General features: G+C 37.6%; 1 protein-coding gene across 1 annotated transcript in view; it reads right to left on the bottom strand.

The window, feature by feature from the left end:
- The window catches only part of LOC140240304 (arf-GAP with SH3 domain, ANK repeat and PH domain-containing protein 1-like), a 128,708-nt gene that overhangs the window by 64,146 nt on the left and 40,633 nt on the right, over positions 1–23,929 (bottom strand). The window contains exons 3-5 of the mRNA XM_072320088.1: positions 11,381–11,529; positions 10,495–10,619; positions 569–644 (exon numbers count right to left, since the gene is read on the bottom strand). Of these exons, the coding sequence (XP_072176189.1) occupies positions 569–644; positions 10,495–10,619; positions 11,381–11,529 (350 nt within the window). The remainder of the gene's footprint in view (positions 1–568; positions 645–10,494; positions 10,620–11,380; positions 11,530–23,929) is intronic.

The raw sequence follows: 23,929 nt of genomic DNA, 5'->3' as shown, positions 1-23,929 counted from the left end.
CCAAGGGGGGAGGTTATGTTTTCGTTACCGTTAGTTCGTTAGTTAGTTCGTTCCTTTGTCCGTGTGCAAAATAACTCAAAAAGTTGTGAACGGATTGGGATGAAACTTGCAGGAAAGGTTGAGAATGACACAAGTAACAAACGATTAACTTTTGGTAGTGATCCGATAATTTTGGGGGAATTTATGATGGATTTTTGATATTTTGACAGGTAGGGTCAATGAACTTGGGAGTTCAAGCTGCGCATTTGAGGTTTTCAAACGCGTACTAAAGTGTGTGCTCTAGTTTCTGCTAGGGTGAGGCGCGCCGCGCAGCTGAGGGTTTATGACATAACAAAGGCTCCTATACTGGGAAATCGGGTGATTTTTCAGCATGTACTAGTATACCTGTAGGTGGAAATCACTGCTCTCGCCCAAAGAGCTTTTCCCCAGTGGTGAAGAGGAGAAAAATCTCTTTGGGAAGAGCAAGATCATCGATGGAAAGTAGCTGCTTGGCGGAGGTCTGCGCTCTCAGAATGCTTTTCTAGTTTTAAAAGAATTAATGAATAAAAAAAAAGAAGAAGCTTCTCACCTCTGGACCAGAGACTACTTGTCTGATAAGACCAGCATCCCGAGCTTGCTGTTTCTTCTCCCTTTCAATCTTTGTGCTGGAAAAGAAAAATGGAAAAGGGATAAAGTAAATACATTTAGAGTTTTTATACACACACAAAAAAAAAGCAAAGGCGAGTTAAAGGGATCGTATAGTTTTGGTTGAGACCCAAGTTCAGGTTTCTAACATTTTTTTGGTGAGATAATGAGAAACCTCTTATGAAATATGAAAGAGCATGTAATTCCATGAGGAATTCAACGTTTATTTGATGAAAATTGGTATTGAAATGGCTGAGATATCCAAAAAAGAGCAATTCTAATAAAGTGTGGGACCCACACTTAATTACGATCGCTTTGTGTTACTTTGTTTTTGGATGTTTCAGTCATTCCAAACCCGATTTTCATCAAATAAACTTTGAATTCCACTTAAAATGGTATGCTCTGTACTATATCATAAGCGTTTTCTTGGTATCTCGGCAAAAAGTTAAAAGCCCAATTCTCATCTCCACCAATACTGTACCATCCCTTTAAAGCCACTGTCTACCATTGGGAGCAGTGACTGAAAAAAGAAAAGTTCAACTTATCATAAAACATCATACCACATAAAAATTTGGTAATAAAGCCACAAATATAAGGAGGTATCACTCATTTTCTCAATAAATTCAATAAAAGATAACTGGAGACGATTTATGCTAAACTGACTTTAATACATCTATTTTTCACATTTTGTATCTAATAATACTTTATCACAATACTGATTAACATGTTTTCATTGGTCGTTTCTATCTCTAACTCACACTTAAAGACTAACTAGTTTGAAGCACTAAAATTGTTGTTTTTTCATCTATAAGTACAAATGGCAAATAGTGGCTAAAAGACAAAAACAACAACAAATATGAATTCTAAACACTGTCAGAATGTTTTACAGTTGTGTTCAATACCAAAGAAATTCCATGGTAGCTTGTGGTAAGTTAAAGGCATGATTGGGCATGTAGTAAAAACATAATGACATTAAGTAAAGCTCCTAGAATAAGAGCATTCAGTGCCTAACAAACACTGCTGATACAGATCTTTCATCCACTACTTTAATCCGTTGAGGACGGACTGATTTTACTACAACACGCATTTCCCATAAACACCTGCCCGAGTATACTCGGAACTCGTCCTCAACGGGTTAATAATAGGCCTACACGATCTAGCTATCTGTCTCATGAGTCTAAAGGTCAGTCACATTATTCATTTTGACTGGGCCTGCTACATGTAACTTTAAACCATTCACTGTCATGATAATACTTAATCTATTAAGTGTCTATCAAATGTCAGATGAGGTTGAATGGTCTTCCCTATCAGGTATTGGTTCTGAACCAGCCAGAACACTTGAGACTGGCCAAGTAAATATATTGTATCGTAGCTATCAAATTTTCCTTGTCCCGAGGGTCACATGTTACGGGCGGGATGAAAACAAACTTGGGTTTCACACAGTTTCCTTCCTAAAAACTTTACTACAAAACCTGACACTTTTTGACATGGACAGACGGTGAAATGAGAGCTTGCAAGACATTGTTCACAAATCCATATTCAGCTGTGCAGAGGCAAATAACTCTTTCGGGTACGCACACAGATTGTGCCTCGTACAGAAATACAGAGAGTATTATCAAAGCAAGAAAGGGGTCAACCCCCTTTCATGGTAATTGGTTGTGTGCACAGGTGTGTTCAGAAAGCCATGGGGATGGTATACTCCAGAAGGAGAAAGGAACAACTAAAGGTTGGAGACTACATGCTCGTTAAAGCAGTGTAAAATGGCAGACCATGGTTTAATACACAGGTGAAGTCAGAGTGTGCACCCTTAAAGGTCCCGTTTATCATTGGGAGCAGTGATTTAAAAAAAAAAAATGTTCAAAATATCACATTTGATGCATATGTGTAGGTCAGTTGTGTGACAAAACATCTTACCATATAAGAATTTTGCAATAAAACCTAAAATATGAAGAGATATTACTATTCTTCTCAATTAACCATAACTGTAAACGGTTTAGTGTGGAAACACTTTTATTATAACCATTGTTCACATTTTGTATATTTGATAATACTTAACACTGATTATACTGATTCAAATTGTTCTTTCTATCCCTAACTCACATTTTTTAACTATTTTGAAGCACTAATGCTGGGGTTTTACTTCATCTGGAAATGGTAAATTATGCCTTTAAATGTCAATCAGATACCTCTACCAATCTGTAACATCAAAGTTCCAAAATCAACTCCTTCATTTTTTAAATCATTTCATGATTACATAGTCCAGTCTCCATGTATTTTATAACTGAGGAGCAAATGATAATTGTAATCCATGACACCTTCCCAATCACCAATACCTGCAGGCTCACACAAAAGATTGAATTTTGTTCTGTTTAAGTCTCTGCTCCACTCCATCAATTATGCACGGCTTATTTTTTCAAATTTTTCATTCCCTGCAGTGGAAGAAGGTACTAAGTCTCTTCTTGTTTCAATAATGTTTCTGACATCATTGTATTAACTAAGATATTACAATTGTATGGTATAGAGGAATCCACAGTTATTTTCATGAATATGAACATCCATTTTTTCTCTAAATTATGAAATGGAAGGCATGACTCATCAACAACAACAACAAAACAAATCTATTTGTTGAGGCTTTAATCCTCAACCTGAAGTTCTTTTTCAAGATTCTTCTTTTCATAATTATTCTGCAGATTGGAAAATAAGAAGAAATGGCAGTATGATTTTCCATCAAGCCAGCAAAGCAAGAGTTAACACTAAAACGAGCCTTGGATTGAAGACTCGTCCCAAGACTGTACGTTCATAATCAATTCTGTCAATAATTGCCGGTCAGTTACCCCCTTCGTAACGCTTTGCAGACTGTTCAGTGGCATTATGCATGAGACTTGATGAATATATACAAACCAATGGCTCCGTGTAGAGAGCAGTTGCAAGAGCACAAATCAATTACCAAAACAAGCTAGAGACAACTGTCAAAAGCACCAAGTGAAACACTTTGACGGTTTTCAGATGAAGATGGGGGGTCCACACAAGCAGTGATTTACATGCATTTAATATAAGTGTTACCCCTTAAATCTGACTCTGTTCACGTGAAGATAATATTCTCATTATTACCTAGAGTACAAGTACAATTTACAAAACTGAAGAGTCTTGAAATATTTACCAAATATATTCATTTGTCTCAGCTTGAATCAGAAGTAGTAACGAGAAAGAGAATTACTTTAAACAAAACTGTAAAGTTTTGCCCTAGAAATCATGAAAACTAAATATGACATGAGCTGCATCTCTTCTTCACTCTGCCAAAGTTTCCTTTTCACAAATGACCACAAATCTGATGACTGTATTCCACTCAAACTAAGTCCATCACTACCAGTGAAAACCTATTTGTACACAACTTCAATAGCAATTTGGGATGGAGGTCTTACGAGGGCTTAAGTAGGCTTAAAGGGGAAATCCGGGACAAAGTAAAATTAGCCTAAAAAGAAAGAGTAAAAACTTACAAGCACAACAGTAAAAGTTTGATTAAAATAGGATGAAAAGTAAGGAAGCTTTAAAACTGTGAAGTTTCACTGATTTTCACAAAATAATTCTTAAACAGTCAATATGCATTTACATATATGCAAATAGTGAATATTGATGTCATTCCATCACAATTTGCCACTATACAGGATGTATATAAAGTCATGAAATTTTCAGTGTTTGATCAAATGAAATTACGCCCCAGTCTCAAATATAATACAGTGTATATCTGACTGCTCATTATTTCGAAGGTATAGTCAGCAAGGATTAACATTATATTCTAAACTTAAAAAGCAGGTAATCTGAATTTTGTCAATTTTTGTGCATGATCAATAGAAAATTATGAGATGATGACATCATCAACTCAGTCATTTGCATATTCAGAACAACTGTATTGGAACTGTTTTGCAGAAAATAGCGAAACTTTACAATGTACATGTAACAACTTCCATAAATTCTCTCTGATGTTGATCAAATTTTCATTGTTGCACTCGCAAGATTTTACTCTTTCTTACCAGACTAACTTATAATTGGCCTGGAGTTCCCTTTTAAAAGGATCCTATAGTTTTGGTTGAGACCTAACTTCAGTATTCTAACATTTTTTGTGTGTGTGTGTGTGTGAGATAATGAGAAATCTCTTATGTAATATGAAAGGGCATGTACTTGCAAAAGTGATTCAACGTTTATTTGATGAAAATAGGTTTTGAAATGGCTGAGATATCCAAAACAGAGCAATTCTAATAAAAGATGGGACCCACCTTTTTTCAGGATCGCTTTGTTTTACTTTGTTTTTGGATATCTCAGCCACTCCAAAACGGATTTTCATCTAATAAACTTTGAATTCCTCTAAGAATGGTATGGTCTGTATTATTTCATAAAGTGGTTTCTTGGTATCTCGCAATGTAAAGTTACAAGCCCAATCCTCATCTCCATCACTACTATACCATCCCTTTAAAGGCATAATTTACCATTTTGCAGAAGAAACAAAAACCCAGCATTAGTGCTTTAAGATAGTTTCAAAATGTGAGTTAGGGATAGAAACAACCAATGTAAAAATTTGAATAAGTATAATCGATCCTAAATATTGTTAAATGCACAAACTGTGAACAATAGTTGTAATAAATATGTTTCCAGACTCAACCGTCTACAGTTACGGTTTAATGAGAAAAATACTGATATCTCCTTATATTTTAGGCTCTATTGCAAACATTTTATATGGTAGGATGTTTTGTGATACAACAGACCTACACATATACATCAGATGTGATATCATGAACATTTTTTTTTTAAATCACTGCTCCCAAAGGTACACAGGACCTTTAAAATCCTCCAAGAACATGATCTGTGAAGAGAAGTAGAGAGGAGGATGAAGGGGTTCCAGGAGGCAGACGATCTCTGTTTACATCAAAATCTCAGGGAGGGGAGGATTCACCTCTGATTTCAATTGTTTTGACGCTCCATTCATCACATTTTCTCCTCCGCCTCGCCTGGGCTTTTTGCTCATCGCATCCCAGGCCCGGCGCGTAGGCACGTGACTCCATTATAACGGCCAAATAAAGCCATCACAACACTTCGGTGGCGTAAAAAACGACGTCCCTCCCCCGATAACAGGATGCTTTATCTGAGGTATTCTGGGATTAATGGCCCTGCCGGGTGCGCGGGGCGGGACAAAAACCGGCAAAAGTACTACAACCAAAGACTGGTAATGTGATTAGGGTCAAATATGCCGGCTATGTTTATTTCGTGAGAGAGAGGAAAAATGATGAAGATAAGAGTGGCCATGAATAAGGTTTGATTAAAATGGTATCCATGACAGCTGGGGGTGTATCTTATCAACACTTTCCACTCTCACTTTCAGTCTCCACTTTGCTTCAATTACTATCATCACTTTCAAAGCAGAAAGAAAAAAGAAACATTGTTGGAGTTGGTTTGGTTATAGATTGCTCTAATCACACAAAATAAGAAAAAAAAAGAAGGCAGATGTCATGTTTGGCAAATTTGAGATTCACCAACCAACTTAAAATATTCATTGTCATTACATGGTGAAAACAACTCCTGATCAGCCCAGCTGTCGATATGTTGCCATGTCAATGCAATTTACTTGCAGAAAACATAAAGAGGAAAGTGAAACTTTTTTCTTTTTTTTTTGCATTTGCTGGTTAACAAAGCACATGACAGCACATATGGCACAAAATCGAGCCATTATATTCGACAGCAATAATGCCTCTCTAGAGCAGAGTACATGAATGGTAAACTTGCCGAGTGGTCTTAAATCTTAATTTCCTCTCGTACCTGACATCACCACTAGTGGGATTTAGGGGTGGGGTTTGAGGATTAGGATTACAGTGTGGGATCAGTGTTGGGGGGTTTGGGACAGGCTTGGGATCTGGGATTTGGGTGCAGATTAGAGTTTCACAGGTTTGAGAAGCAGACGTTTCAGGCATGTTGTATCATAGATAACATGGGTTGGACCAAGCAGGATCATAGCAGACTACAGACCACATGGTGATACCTTTGACACACATTACTCTAATAGTAGGAGAATGTTTATATTTCATGTGGACTACGGGTCGTTTGCAAATCACATGAGAATTATACTCCATATGTGACCCTGCACCTCAAAACAGACAAAAAGTCGCCAGATATGAATTTTTAGTTAAGACCATATTCTGAAAGAGCAGACTTTAAGCTTTATAATGATTATAATGATGTATAAGTCAAATCAAATGGACTCTCCTAACCTATCTAAATATTGGAAAGAAAGCACAAACTCAGGAAAAGTGTGAACTGAGAAAAGAGGCTCTGAAGTACAGTGTCTATTCAAGCGCTTAATCTTTACCAAACCGTGCTGGCTGTGCGATGAATGGGACAAAAAACAGGAAGTAAACCACCAGAGTAACAACAATGAAGGGATTATCAGATTAAACTGAAATTAAGCATGCCTCATTAACACATTCTCTCCATAATTAATGCCAACTTTCAAAGCAGTAGCACTATCCTTTCAAAAGTTATTAGAGTTGAAAGTGAAGAGTGTGGACAAGGTTTTTCAGAAATGAAAAAGGGATTCTAAAGACACACCTAATCACACTATTCTACCAAAAATGTTCGAGATAAACTGCTATTAAAAAAAATACACTTTTCTGCCCGTTTTATGATACCAAATTTTAGAATAATGTAAAAGAAGACCTGATCTTTCAGAAAATATGAAAAAGTCTAGTTCGGCTAGGTTGACCCATTTCACTTATTTTCAGTCCTCACGCAAAATCAGAGTGTGCGACTTTATGTTCGTTTTGAGGTGCACGGTCACACATTATATAGTAAATGTATGAGCTGGTCCTTGTAATGTACGTTGCATGTTTACATTCAGTGCTTTATATAGAGGGAAAAGCAGGCCAGAATAAAATCAAATGTTTTGTTTTGTTGTTTTTTTCTTTGATTCAGGGGGTCAAGTATCCAAAAAGAAACAAAAACGAGAGGCTAAATATATTTCATTGTCAGGTACTTGTACTTGCAGGAAATTTTTACACTCATCACTTTACATGCCAAGGCACTCATACTTCCTTTCATAAGCAATCAGCTTATCAAATCACTGAAAACTTGATCTTTTAATTTAGCTTTCAAGGACAGCTCACTCAAGTTATCAACAATAGGCCCATGTACACACAACGAAAATCGAAATTACAATCGCGATCCAAATTTCGATTTTTTTTTTGACCATTCATACACAAGGAAAAATCGCACTTCGCAGTAAGGAAAGAACGATCAGTGGCCAAATTGCGCATGCGCGAAACTTGCATGACCGAAGACTGACCCCGCGGTCCCAATAATGTTGACATTCACGCGCTACGAACGATGGGATTAAAAATACCGATTTCCGAATCTCGATCGCGCTCACACACACGATGCTTGGCAAAATACTTGCGATTATTCTGAAAAATCGCACTAATAGTGCGAGTTGTTGGATCACGATTAGGATCGCGAAAGTTAGTGAAATTTTTCTGTCCACACAGGAAAAAATTTCGAAATTTTGATCGCGACAAGAAAATCGATTTTAAAATCTCACTTTTTCCCTTGTGTGTGAACGGGCCTAATGCCTCAGTCCAACAGAGAGGCCATGGTGACAACATAGAGATTAGGGAGACTGGGTGATTTCTATTCACTTACACGTACGCTGTAGTTTCCACAGCATCTGTGCTAATTGGCGAAGCAAGCGCTCTAGACAGCAGACGCACCAATCGGTGTATGAAGCACAGTAATGATTTGAGAGAAAAAAAAATGCCTGCCCCCTCCAATTCTTGTCGTCTACCAACACTGTTTGTACTCTGGGTAAGTCATCGTCTTCAGCTACATGGAGTTTCAGTCATTCTTTGAGGCAACATACTCCCCCCTCCCCCAATAATTGATTTTAACTGAGAGTTACTGAATTAGTCCATAATCAAATTACCCTGAACTGATGCAAGAAGAGCAGAGTTTCTTGTAAAACCTTCCTGTTTTAAATCTCGGAGAGAAAACGCATATGAAAGAATGAAGTAAAGACTGGGGGGAACAATTTGACGTATGACTGGAGGGCTGAGTTGCAATGTGTTCCGATGTAAACACACCCCCCAAAGAGGGGCCCCCAAGTCCACGGCCGTGTTCTAGCGATGAGTCAGAGTTTCTCTGACTGCGGTATTGAATCTGCTCCATCTTCACTTTGATTTTCCCTTCTCCTGTTTGGACAGCGTGTCATACAAAGTGATTTATCGTTACATTAGGATAACAAATGAATATTCATGCTGGAGGCCATTCTTGGCTTTAATACTCTTCACGGCCGGTCGCAGCGGCTCCCCAGCGACGGAAAATTGGATGTGGGTCGCAATATAAAATTTGTTCAAGGAGGAAAATATTGAACCAAACCCAATGAAGCAGCACGCATGACAGAACTCTGTTTAGATATCTCCGTTAGATGAAAACTTAACAGATGGAGTACGTCGTCTATTATTTTTCAAACATATGCAATACAGTTGAACCTCTCTTATCCGGCCTCCCTTTATCCGGATCTCTCTATTATACGGACGCAATCTCGCCGTGATTTTTTTTTTTATAATTACGGGAGGAAAGGGGGATTCCCAACTCCTTGACAACTCCTACCCAAGCACACATGAATTACATATTACTTCCAACATGATTAACATACGCTACATCAAATTTCCTTCCAAATTGCTTACCTCCAGACATTTCAACATCCCCAAACATCCCCAAATGTAACAATGAAAAGGTTGCAGTATACACATTACTACATGTGGTACTACAATGGGCTACATCAGTACATGTGTATGTATATGTACATGTATAAAGCATTGAGTCTCCCGTATCCGTCCAAATCCCTTATCCGGATGAGCCCCGGTCCTGACTTGTCCGGATACGAGAGGTTCAACTGTACATACTAACTCAAGAGCATTCCTACAATCGGACTTTATCATGAGCAAAAAAAATCTTTTCTGCTCATGAAACAATGGATAGGGTAATGACTGGTGATGGTCATTGATGAAAATTATGACTGATGTGATCATGAAAAATCATATCTGATGAGGATAATGGTGTTCATGGCAATGACAATAATTGGTTATCTATAAAACTGCCTGAAAAATTAAATACCAGTGATGGAACTCACACCAGTGCAAGAGGTGATAATCTGCTGAAGATAATGGTGAGCGAGATGGCGATATTGATTACATCACATCCATATGACTGATGATGACAGTGGAGATGATAATAACAGCAGCAGTGGAAAAATGGAGTAATGATGGTGATTATGATGATGATGATGATGCTGATGAAGATTATGAAGGAGATATTGATGATGGCGATAGTGGCGATAGTGATAATAGTGTTGGTGGTGGTGGTGGTGATGGGGGTGGGGGTGGTGGTGGTGGTGGTGGTGGTGATGGTGATAATGGTGGTGATGGTGGTGATGATGGTGGTGGTGATGGTGGCGGTGGTGGTGGTGATGGTGATGGTGGTGATGGTGGTGGTGGTGATGATGATGGTGGTGGTGATGGTGATGGTGGTGATGGTGATGGTGGTGATGGTGGTGGTGATGGTGATGATGGTGGCGGTGATGGTGGCGGTGATGGTGGCGGTGATGGTGGTGGTGGTGATGGTGATGGTGGTGGTGGTGGTGGCGGTGTGAAGGTGTGATGGTGATGGTGATGGCGATGGTGATGGTGATTGTGGTGGTGGTGATGGTGATGGTGATGGGTTTGAAGCGCTTTACTCTATAGATCAACTACAATATGAGCACAGAGGGGTGTGGTTGGGTGTGGTCGGGTGGGGTAGGAAAGAAGCGGGTGATGATATGATATCAATACTCACTACTTGGATTCATAGTCCTTCCACGCCTTCTCAAATGGCTTTTTGAGATCACCCTTCTGGCCCTTCAAGTCGCCCTTCAATAGCGTGTCCAGTGGGAACATGATGATGTTGTTGATGTTTTGGACCTTCATGAGGAATTAAACAGAGGAGACAAACATTACTACTCACCACATCCAGAGTCCATGCAAAATGTTGATGTTATATGACATTTAATCATTCTTGTGTGAATGATTTCTATACTTCTTCTTTTTATACAAGTATATACATAGAACTCTCTCCATCACTCAAACTCTCTCCCTCACATTTTTTATGCATACCATCATCAGACTTTGTCCCTACAAATGCCCTATTCCATGAGGTATTCATAACTGAACTGAACCTTGGTTGCAAAATTATAATCTTGCAAATGTTTGGTTTGAAGACATTCATCAATGTTGCAGCTGCTCACTACTTTTGTAAAATTATGTTAATCAAATATCAAATATTTCCCCTTAAAAAGATATGTGAAATGGGTATGACTGCAATTGGTTTAACCAAGCACCACTACACATGAAATTGTAATGAAAAGCTGCCTACAGTTTAAATTTTTGCTGAGCTGCCGAAATTTGTTTCAGTAATCATACACAAATACCAGGTAATCGAAACCATGCTTGGATTGTTCAAAATTGCAGAGTGAATAAAAACTTCCTGCACATTTTGAGATTTGGCGGACATGGCAGAAGTACAAACATCACAAACGTTACATGAATGATGCCCTATCTAGCAAAGTATGTATACAAATTGTTCTTGAACTATATATTTTAAAGCAAAACAAAAACGGAGACTAGGTCACGTTTTCAGAGTATGGTTACCCAACAATTCTACCCGAGCCCTCGAGAGATCTTACTAGACTCTTTAGTAACGCTGCCAGTTCTTTGGTGACGACAGAAAACTTGAGGAAGGCCGCGCCGAGGTCGGGCTCCCGTTCCCTGGTGAGCGTACTGGAGCCGAGCTTCTCCAGATTCTCTGAGAAAGACAAGAGATTTCCTACGTATGCTGCATTGAGAAACGAAAGAGCGAGAGATGGAGAGAAAAAGATAACAGGGTTAAGTGCCAGAGTCAACACTGTGATGACATTGGAGGAGAAATTGTTTCGTACACTTACAAGAGATTCAAGACCAAGAAACTACACTTCAATGGTTTGATGTATTCTCTCTCTTTTTTTTTTCTTTTTTTTTTTTACAATTGCTATTACTTGTTTGCTAATACTTTTAATGTAGAATAAATATTTCTCTTTCATTTGGGTAGTATTTGGGTCATTGCAATTGTCTATTTTGAATGTGGAATCATCAAAAGCCTCTAAACTGATACATTCAAAAACTGATCCTGAAATTGGCAACACACTTTAAGCAACAGATAATGCTTCCATCTGAAATTGACAATTCTGTATTTTTTTTTTTCTTGTGTAGCTTTAACAAATTCAGCCACTTCCAACGACCTCATTCATCTTTCTCAAATGAGATGTGCAGTGCAATTTCGTAGTGCCAATTTAATGCTCACAAAGTGATAATTTGTGCAGTAAAATCCCTAAAAGACTTGCTGAGTTCAAGTGTTATGAGTTGATTACAAAGGTCATTTGGGTCTACTGAATGACTATGAGGTATTGCATTCTTTTCTCTCTTTTTGTTTTTTTATTTAAGAGGCAATTACTCTACCAGTCTTTAACTTTGCAGGAATATTTTGCATATTGTGACTTGAGAGGCAGTTTTGAGTATGGTAAAATCTAAGACTAAAAAACCATAACCAATGTAAGTAGTATTGATTTTCAAGAAGCAAATTTATGAATTTACATGTACAACCTTGGAGATGATACACCATATTAATACATTCATAACTTTGCAACATTCTATGATATTTTGGTGTGTCGTTAATTTTGCAAATTCAATAGTCGACTGCAAATAACATCGTGTGTAAAGTATTATGAGCTGTCTTTTCTCCTTCATCTGGATCATGTTTTATGCTAAATGAAACAATGATTACAACATTATGACTGCAGTTATACTGTAAAAGTGGAAATTTTCGTGGTGTTGAAATTTTCGCGCATTTCGCGCAACCAGAAACTAGCACGAAAATAAAATCCCGCGAATATTTTTGCTTGCCATATGTTCCTGTGCGTGATGTCTAGATTCTGCGGAATTAAAAACACGCGAAACTCTTCTGACCCGGCCAAGCGCGAAAATTAGTCGCGCGAAAATATCCACTTTTACAGTACTTTACTTTTCTTTGGCAACAGCGATGTAAAACAATCTGTCATCACTTGGGTGGATGATATATGAAACTGAACATAACATTAGTTTATTAATACTTGAAAAAAAAAATACATTTGACGGAAATCCTGCATCTATGTATCAATATAGCATCCATCAAGTAGATTTTCATTGATGTGTCTCTTTTTTTCTTTCAATCGGAAATTCAGAGATGAATCCAACCCCAAGAATGTCACTTGCTTTACTTTTAAAGACAAAAAGTGACTGAGTAGAAGTCATACATGTGCATCTCAACATCAATGGGGAAAAAAATGCTAATTAATGATAAAGAGGAATATGCAACCCCTCAGGTATTCATGCACTTCATATCATCCACACGTTGCAGTCAGTGAATAGTCCTTGAGAACTCTCGGCTTACAGCCACGTGACCCGTGGATGGCAACAGTGTTGCGCTACCCTCAAAACATCTGGCAGACATTCATCTGGGACGGGCAGACGAGGTACATTCACGTCTGTCACAATCAGATGTTGTGGTTCTCACTGGAAATTAACTTTTAAGTGCATTATACGTCGCATTGTGGTGGCCACATTTGCAATTAGAATGTTTTCACGACACACATTATACTTATTACGCATTTTTTGATCAAGAACCCTACCGGCAGTAATTTAAAGATACAGTATTACTGATGCCACTCACTCAACGAAAAACCACATTATGAAAAACATGATAACTACAGTATACCCGATATCTTGAATGCATTCTGTGTCAAGTTCCATCTTAAGGACAGAAGGGCACTATGGGCTTTGCATGGCAGAACAGGTTTTTTGTCTGTACATATTTTTTTATGGTAGGGTGGGGAAGGGAGGGAGGGGGGCCTGGCTCGGTGCCAAAATGCAACAAATGACCAACGACCCAGGGCACAAACAATCAGCTGGAAATCTACAATGAATTTTTGATGACTAGCACATGGATGTAAATTCACTCATAATCAATTTGGTTCCTGCTCATGGCATTGACGAATGAGCTCTTTGTGAATGGGGGACATTTTTTCTCTTTTTGGTTTAATTTGGTTATGAATGATCCCCCTGCAAAGTCTAACTCAAACACGGACAAAAACCTGTACTTCATACCTTTACGAAATGGGAATAAAAAAAATGCAAGTAAAAGCTATATTCCATGGCAAATTTTATTGCAGCTACACTGTGTATGTACAGCAGTTTAAGTGCCAAGGTACTTGTAACTATAGCCTCTCCATATGTGCATAAAACATATGACACCTTTTTGCTTCCCTAACATTTACTGTACACACTCACTAACACAGTTTACGAAATTTGATATTGATGGAAAATACCACATAATTCATATTATACTGTAAAAGTGGACATTTTCGCGCAAGTAATTTTTCGCGCTCAGCCAGGTAAGACAAGTTTCACGTGTTTTTGATTCCGCGGAATCAAGATATAATCACTGGAACATATGGGAAGCAAAAATATTTGTGCATTGACATCCAAGCCATGATTCATGGATAAGATATCATTGACTTCATTAAGAAATAAAGATGGCTATTCTTTTTTTGTAAATAATTTCATTGCCACTGGGATTAATCAGAGAAATAGATATAGAATGCTTGCATTGTCAAAAATATTATTACAATTGTACTGATTGTACTGCCATGCAGCAGACATAAAGCCAAGTAGAAAATGCTATTTTTCATTGATTTAAGTACTTTAGAAAACATTATTTCCTCCTTGTAATATACAGTACATTTTCTACAGGTCTCAGTCAATATGCTATCATATGCAGATGTGAATGTCTTCAACAAGATTTTTTTACATGGTCTGCATTATTTGTAAAAATCATCATTGATCAGCACAAAGGGGGACCCTTTATCAAAGGCCAGCTATGCCGAGCTGACTTTAATATAAATTCCATTCAAATTGCCATTCCATGCCATATATTCAAGCCGACTTAGATGTACTTAAAATAGAAGAAAATCACATAAAACAGCAAAGTTTCATCACAATGGAACTTTTCAATATGAAAGTTATGGACTTTCAAGATTTCTCATGTCATTAAAGAAGGCTGAAGTTGCTTGCAATCACCTGGTAAATCAGCTGAGGTAATGTTATCCTAATCCTGCAACTCTCTTTAGTGCTCTGTACACAAAAATATTATGGAATAGAAGTCTTACTCTTGAATAGTTCATAATCTAGCAACTAAAGACTTTTTCCCTTTTAAACTTCTGCAGCCATGACATCATAACCCTTTCTAATTTCAACATGCAGTTGCTGCTCATACCATTGTTTCATTAAAGAATTAAATGTAAAAACTTTAAAATGTCATAATTCTCCTATTTTCAGGTAAATTTTGAAGTAATCAGTGGTCATAACCCCCATTTCAAACAAAGGCTTGACATACTTGCTGCACATGGTATAAAAAGATTTTAGCACAGCATTTGCACAGAAATTATCCTACAATGCACTGAAGAATGATTATTATGAGAGACACATTCCTCAGAAGCTTCTGCCAAATTGTAGTGCAGCTTTAAGGTTGAGGGAGCTTCGGACAGAGATAATAGACTTGGCTCCTCCGCCATTAGGCTTCATCACTCACAAACTGCCCAATGGCACTGACTTGAACTCTCTCTGTGTCAAAATCTCTAAAACGTCAATGACATTGCATGAACAAAAGTCTCCTGCAAAAGTGATAGTGTTCTTAAAGGGATGTTATGTTTTCATGTGTGGGATTATACAATTGTATGTGTTTGTGTTCGTATGTCTGTGTGTGTCATTTAAGAATGGAATATGGTATGACACCAACTGGTGTAAAGTAAAAATTCACTATAAAAAGGGTAAGATATGTTATAGGGTCTTGCATGGAAATTAAGTTATGAATATATGGAAGAAAAATTAAGAAATCTATTCATCATTCTGTAGGAATGCAAACTTACAGAGAAAGTTGATAATGACACAAAAAAAAATGGATGATTATGAACTTTGGTAAGGATCCAGACCACATTCTGGATCCAGAATGGTTTTCAAATTTATTTGAAGGGTTTTCATTGGCAAATGAAGCCAAAAAATGATGGCATTCAAGCTACACGCATTTCAGATGAGCGCATACTCTAGGCACGGCGTGCAGGAGCTGATGAGGTCGGTGGACTCTGAGACACAATATCACTGGGAAATTTTCAGCATTTGTGCATGGGTGGAAATTAGTTGCTTGGCAGAGGTCTGCATTCTCCAAGTGCTTTTCTAGTTTTAAACATGCAGCTACTGGGCTAGAAAGAGCTCAAAAATAACCATAAGGAAAGAACATAAAAATCATAGCCAAAAATATTGTGTGCTTGCACAAGCTGTGCATACAACCGATTTGAAAAGACTGTATAAACTTGTCAGGTCTTTATGCTTTGAAGCAAAAGAGTGCTGTATTATACTCTTGGTTAAGATTTCTTCAGTCACCTCGAATCTCACCATTCCATTTCCTGCTCCCCCTCCCCTTCACCCTTCCAACAATGGCTGCAAAACCATCCCACCCCCCCCCCCCACATACAAATGCACATGAACGCACTGACAGCGTTCACATTGAACCTCATATCGTGGGGATAGCCACGAGATCTTACCCTTTTTAAGACTGACTGTCCACACTGCTTTGCGCATGTGTAGATTTGATGGCCCAAGGGCCCAAGATCACTCTCCATTCCAAATTTTGTCCCTCCCCCCACCCCCCGACTCACTTTGCTGGGACTGGGGGACAAGTCCCAGAAAATGTCCACACTATGGTTTTGGAGGGGAAAGCCCTGCAGCATGGGACTTTCCCCGCGATGCGGAGGACAAGTGTGAACGTGGAACTGTCACGTGTCTCCGGCAAAAAGCCCTTGGGGGGAGACGTTAAATCATGTTAACAAATCAGATTAGTAGCACAACGCCAGCAGTAAATTGGGGAGTGAGGCTCGCTGACATGACATTATAGCTAATCCATACTGTTGGACATTGGTAGACCACACACAAATTCTGAACACATGACATGTGTGTGTGTGTGTGTGTGTGTGTGTGTGCTGTTGCCTCAATTTATTAACTCTCCCAGTTCTGCGATCTTAAAATGCCATCGACAGCGTACAAACCCAGATTGCCTATTGCACTGACAGGTTTAAGAACAAGTACACATAGAGGCTCACTTTGATTTAAAAGCTTAAATACCCTCAAAATTTAATCAATATAATGTCAATTATGGAGACCTACAATGCTGTATGAACAACTATCACCATCACAAATGAAGTTGTATTGAATGAATCCTTTTATAAGGTCGATTTAAGGAAACACTGAGCATCTTAACTATAAATGAAGCGTAACGTCATGCATTTTGTTCGTGTTTTCACAGCTTCATGCTGACACAATATCACAGAATCTGGAAGTATTAGTATACTGCACAGTGCAGAACAATACAGTTCAGATTTTTCACACGGGAAAAATAATTGTTGAACAGTGATTTAATGCTTTACATAAAACAAACAACTTTAGACTTTCCTAATCCTCTACACAATTGTAAAATGAGGGGTCCTCCCTTTCTTTCTGCACTAAGTAAGAGATTTACACTATTTTAGTCTCACCTACAAATGTACCTGCATAAAGGATGTTATAGTTATGGCCAAGCTTCAGGTTTCTAACATTTTTTTGGTGAGATAATGAGAAACCTCTTATGAAATATGAAAGAGCATGCAATTCCAAAAGGAATTCAATGTTTATTTCATGAAGATTGGTTTTGAAATGGCTGAGATATATCCAAAACAAGTGACACCAATAAAAGGTGGGACCCACCTTTTATTAGTTGATCTCTTTGTTTTTCTATGTTTTTCGATATCTCAGTCACATCGAAACCAATTTTAACCAAATAAACTTTTAATTCCTCTGAGACTGGTATGCTCTGTAACATTTCATAAGTGGTTTCTTGGTATCTTGCAAAAAGTTAAAAGCTCGATCCTTATATCCACCAATACCACACCATCCCTTTAATCATGAGATCACATTATGCGCTGACAGAAGCCATATATTATAGTTTTCTGACTACATTGTCAGCTACAGGAAACTTGAAAGGAAATTAACATTGTGTTTCTGGTTCCAATCTGTACCCTGGGAGGAAGTATGATTGCAATGTTTACATTGTGTGATGTGATCTACACAACATTATATCCATTTTCAATTTGTGAGAGAGATACCTGGCAGGATTCGGATAGCAGATGAAAAATGTCTGCGTGATATCAATCCAGGGCATCAAAATGTCACAATTTGATGCCAATTCCTTGTTTCTTTTTCTCTCTCTCTTTTTTTTTTCTTTTTTAGTTTAGAGATTCTCTTGTTACGTTTAAGATTTTTTTTTTCTTCTTTTTAGTCCAAAACTGCTGTGGCATTATGATGTAAATAATGGTTTGTTTTTTTTTTCCTTTAGTTGGATCATCATCTAAAGATAGGTTACAAGCCAGCTTGTACAAAATAAACTGAACACAAAGAAAGTTTTGTAAAAATGTCTAAACACACACAGAAAATAAAAAATACAAGTTGTAAATAAACAAATCAATAACAAATAAATGAATAAATAAATAAATAAATAGTACAATAATTGGATTTCAACCAGTGTTAAAGGCTTCAATATCTGTGCAAGATATGAAATGAGAGACAGCTATGTAGAGGTTAAAGGAGGCAAACTTTTTAGACTACACAAGAACATATTTTTCTTTTTGTACAAAAAAAAAGACCTAATTGAATATCAGCTTCGAATATCATTATCAAGTTGCAAATTCATACACTGCAGCAATCAAATCATAACTGATTAATTTAATAGCCAGCTCACTTTAGATGTACACCAAATACAACTGTAGCAGCAGGTAGAAATGCTCCATAGATGAAGCTTAGTGGTTCAATTGTGGATAAGTGCCAATTTTAATTCCAGTGACCGTGGTTACAATAATATCTTGTACCAGAAGCTCTGGAAATGCAGTTCATTTACAACCTGGAAGCACTTTATAGGGCACATGCCTTCATGGTTTATCATCATTCCCATGTTTGAAACGTGTTTCAATACCAACTATCAAAATATCTATAACTTGGCAGGGCAATGCATTGCTAACAAACTCTAGCAAAAACATAACTTCCTTGGCAGAGGTAGCAACTATTGTCATCATTATAAAAACAACAACAAAGAAATATGCTTGGAAGAAAGAAAAGGCATCAGAGCTGTGTACACTACCTACAGTGTACTTGGGATGACAACTGGATTTCCTGTCATCTACAGGTAATGCTGAAAATCTCTTATTGGCCCGTTTGGCTTCTCAAAAACTTGTACACAATGTTCAACCTGCGTGACTGTTTGAAGATGTACTGTATACGCCAAAATATTTCGCGAGGTTTTAATTCTTGCAAATTTTGCAAGTCAGGTGCTACAAATGTACTCACGAATTTCAAGACACTCTGATCCCGACATGAATGTGATGCGCATGCATACATTTGAACGGTTTGTTTGCAAAAACCGATAAGTCCATTTTTGAAGATTTCGAAGTACGATCTCTGTCATAAAGTACAAAATAATACCTTTTAAATGATATATTGGTCACTACATATAAAGGTATATTTTTGAAGTTACGGTCAAAAGAAGCAAAAATTTTCTTATTATTCTCTTAATTTTTCTTGACCTTTAATCGCAAATATCTCCATTTGGCAAATATGGACTTATCGGTTTTTGCAAACAAACTCTTCACTTCTTCATTCAGTGTTGTACTCGACAATCATCAATTTAACCAATGCTCGCAAAATTGTCGGGGAGTCCTGATTCCTGAAAAATTAGACTCGCTGAATATATGGCGTAGACATTAATCTTCATCATTCATGGGGAAGTGGAGCACTGTTTACTATTATCACCAAACTCGTTCATAAAGAATGGTTTTGCATGCATCATTTCAACAGTTCTTGGCACATTTATCACTTCATCTTTCATGCACTCCTTTGTTTATGGTACATCCATCCACTCGTTTCATCAGCGATGCATTAACATGATTCTACCTACACGTATATAACAATTCTTCATGATCACACAATCAAAATCAGTATGCACAAGTTTTTATTACACAGAACCACACTAATGATAACAGACAAACATTGTAGCTCACACTAAACTTCTCATAAAAATAGTTTGGTTTTTCTTATATGACAGGGCTATACATCTCATAAAAAGCAGGAGGATCCAGGATATTAACTTCACTATTACCATCAAAACAAAAATACTGCACTAGTATCTACTATGCTTTCAAACCTTCCATCCACATACAAAATTGCACAGGGTTGTTTTATTTTTTGGTTTTTTTTTTTGTGTGTGTGTGTCTTTACCTTTGCCGCTCCTGAAATGAAAGGTAAAAATGATAAAGAGAGAATGAAACTATGTAATAAAAGTGTCAAAAGATGATCCAAATGGAATCCCATTTTCTTTGCTCAATTGCATTCATATATTACATATTTTCTGATAATTTAAGAGTCCCTATTGGTCTGCATAAATTCTAAAAAGATATCCTCTTAAAGGCCCTGAAAGAAAAACTAGTTTTACCCTAAAAACACTTTGGGCGGATACACACATCTCATGCACTTGAAGCTCTGAAAATAATGGCCTGAAGTAGCCAAGTGGAGTGTTTGCTTTACAGTCAATTACATACAGTTGTACACATATGTCTGTCTAGCCTCCCCCCCCCCCTTCTTTCTCTCTTATTCTCTCAGCATAATATCATATTTTCATTCTCTTCCTCTCTCCCATATTCTCTCTCCTTTTCCTGTCTCTATTCTTTTGTCATTACTTCTCCATAATTATATTATTGGCTGAGAACCAGAAGGGCACTATTGCAATTTTTGGGGGGTACTGAGTTATTGGTATCACCTTGTCAAGCTTGATTTCCTAGTACATTCTTGTGTCAATTCTATATTTTCATTTTCAGTAAAATGTATCAAGACCACAAGGGTACTATTTTACCCGATGTCTGGAACAATGCTTACAAATCTACCCACTTTTGGTTAAAGGGACTGTACTGTACTGGTTGAGGTGGAGATTCATGTTTTGAACATTCCTAAGTGAGATAATGAGAAACCTCTTAGGAAATATGAAAGAGCATGTAATTTTAAGAAGGATTCAACGTTTATCTTTACATTTTGTTTCTTAAATTGGTTTTCAAATGGCTGAGATATCAAAAAAGTGATAATAATAAAAGGCGACAGGCCACGCCTTTTATTAGGATTTCTTTGTTTCACCTTGTTTTTGGATATCACCGCCATTTCAAAACCGATTTTCATCAAATAAACTTTCGATACCCCTTAGAATTGCATGCTCTTTGACATCTCATAGAGTGGTTTCTGAATATCTAGCAAAACGTTAAAAGCTAAATCCTCACCTCGACCAGAACTGTACACACCCTTTAAATCTTTTATATCATGAAAATAGATTTTTCGTTTTCATCTACACCCAAATCTTAGAATGCCATAACGCCGTTCTGGTTTTCAGCTGATGATATTCTCTTTCCTTTCTTTGTTTATCTCTTTAAAGCTCTTTCTCTCTCTCTCTCTCTCTCTCTCACACTTCATCTCTCTCCAGTCAATTCTCTTCTCCCACTTTCAGTACCCTGGCTTTACCGGACATCTTCAACTTCAACGGCTCTCCAATCATGACCTCAATATGACTCCTGGGTCGAGTGCTTCCATGAAACCACTTTTCAAAACCTCACGGAGTGCATATTGACCGATGTCAAATACTGCTCTGTGGGTATTCAGACTACAGTATGTATTCCTTCTTGTCATATCATACTGCATGGAATACACAAAATATTTTGTGAGGCTTTTATTTTCGCAAATTTCATGAGTCAGGTAATGTTTGCAAATTTACAAACATGCAATTACTGTGAACCCAATATGAATGGACATGCCTGCATACATAAATTTCTCTGTTGAGTACATGTACTATACTCCACAATCACAAATTTAACTACTCCGAAATTGTTGAGGAGTCCTGATTCACTAAAAGAAGAACAGATTGGCTAAATGGCATGGCAATGTGCTGCCCTCATTCCAAGCTTGGAAGCACAATTTGAAAATTCTACCAACTTATGAATTCTGGTAACACTTCCCTGGAAATTACCTTGTATTTCAAAAATTACCAATTTAGTCTTAGTAATTTAAATGCAAGACTGCACTGGCTCTCATGCAAGGTCTGTTCCTTTGACAACATTCACACTTTTGAAGACATTCATCATCAACACATTAACACTATAACATGCATTTATTATACTGCTAAATTGCCATGTGAAACTTTTCACAGTCCGAGAGTATTCTAGACAGCCACATACATGATTGTCAAGATTTTTAGGCAGAATATAATCGAATAGTCTCAAGTGTGGTGATACAAGGTTTCGCACAATGTGATAGATGTGGCACTCTATTCAACGAGGCACAGCCAAGTTGAGTAGAGCACCTCATCTTTCACCAAATGTGAAATCCTGTTCCATGGTGCAGGGAAAGACCATAGACCTAGACTATTTGTTTTGGATACAATACCTCGGACATCAATGAATGTGGTGGCTGGCAACTGCTGAATATTACAGATATGCCGACTTTATTTCTTTTTTTTTCATGAGAGGCGAATGATTGTGCTATGACACAGTCGTACAAGGAAGCGGTCAGTCAAAATTGTAGACAGTAAGTATTAGTGACTGGGCATACACCTGTAACTGATTCAATGCACACTGCAAAAGTACAGTATGTACTGTACACGTCAAGAGCAGTGCAATACATGTAGTGCAAAAACAAAAAATGTGAGTTTTGTAGGAGCCCATGTTTTTATTTCCCTTATACATGGAAGATGACGTATCAGAGTGATATATCCAAAACTGGTAAACAAAAGTTGCACACTCAACAGTGACAGCATGCAGTAGTCCTTTTTATCACATGTTACATCATGAGCAGTCAACCAATCAGGTACCAGTAATCTTCATGTGTCTCCACATTGTAAATTGTACCATCCCCCATGGCTCCCCACCCCCCCCCTCCCCCCCCCCCCCCCCCGCAGACTTTTTGGTTGCCTGCAATAGCTTTTCTGTACTTGTTGTTTATATCGTTGTTCTTGTTGTTTATGTCGTTGTTCTTGTTGTTTATGTCGTTCTTGTTGTTTATGTCATTCTTGTTGTTTATGTCGTTGTTCTTGTTGTTTATGTAATTGTTGTTGTTGCTTTTTTTACAACAGTGATTAACAGAATTTAAAAATGTTTCATAAACTATGTGATGGCATCCATCCACATATAACAGATTGAAGCATGGAACAGAAATTTCAAATTGTTTCAGGATCATACTTAATGCATTCATATCAACCTGCTTTGTATCATTTCCATATGATATCCCCCTTGTCGGTAAGCCGAATAAAACACTGTGAAACGTTGCAGATTGGTACACAATATGGGACAGACCTTTCACATTGTTAAGTTTGACAACTGTTTGTGTTGCGGAACTCAGCTACAATTGCCCGTAATGTTTTGTCACAAGGGCAGTTCCGCAAAATGCGAAAGCCTGTCTGGACCGGGAGACAGAATTATAGTTGTTTATACTGGTCAGGCCCTGCTGCAAACTTGAGATCAGCAACAACAACAACAACAACAACAAAAATGGGAAAAAAAAAACCCTGCCAAAGAAAAATACCTACAAGAATTCAAAGTCTGATTGACCATTTCACACACTGCACTGCATTACAATTAAAGCCTGATACTATACAAATCTGTGTTCACCATTTTCTGGACACAATGAACCCCAGACACAATAAAAATGCTCCCCCCCCCCCTTCTCTCTCGCACCCCCCCCCCCCCCTCTCTTTCTCTTCAATTGAGATTTACTGTATTGATTTTGGGCTTCCTTTCTTTTTTCCTTCTTCCTGTTTCCAGTCAAATCTTCATTTTTATTTCAATCTTCAGATGTGCATGAACAGTACACATTCTCTGTACAAGATCTTGTTCCTGAGATACACCTTATATCAGGGCAAATACTATTCCATGATATATTGGATATGCCTTCTGGAGGGGAGCCTATATTATAACATGCTCTTTTGATGCCAATGAAATATTATATTCGTTTGATTTCCTCTTTTTATGCATATTTCCATCTCACTTCCACTATCACAC

The sequence above is a fragment of the Diadema setosum genome, chromosome 16 (assembly GCF_964275005.1).
Source record: "Diadema setosum chromosome 16, eeDiaSeto1, whole genome shotgun sequence".
Taxonomy (NCBI): domain Eukaryota; kingdom Metazoa; phylum Echinodermata; class Echinoidea; order Diadematoida; family Diadematidae; genus Diadema; species Diadema setosum.
Note: the sequence above shows the minus strand (reverse complement) of the source record. Positions and strands in the feature narration are given on the sequence as shown.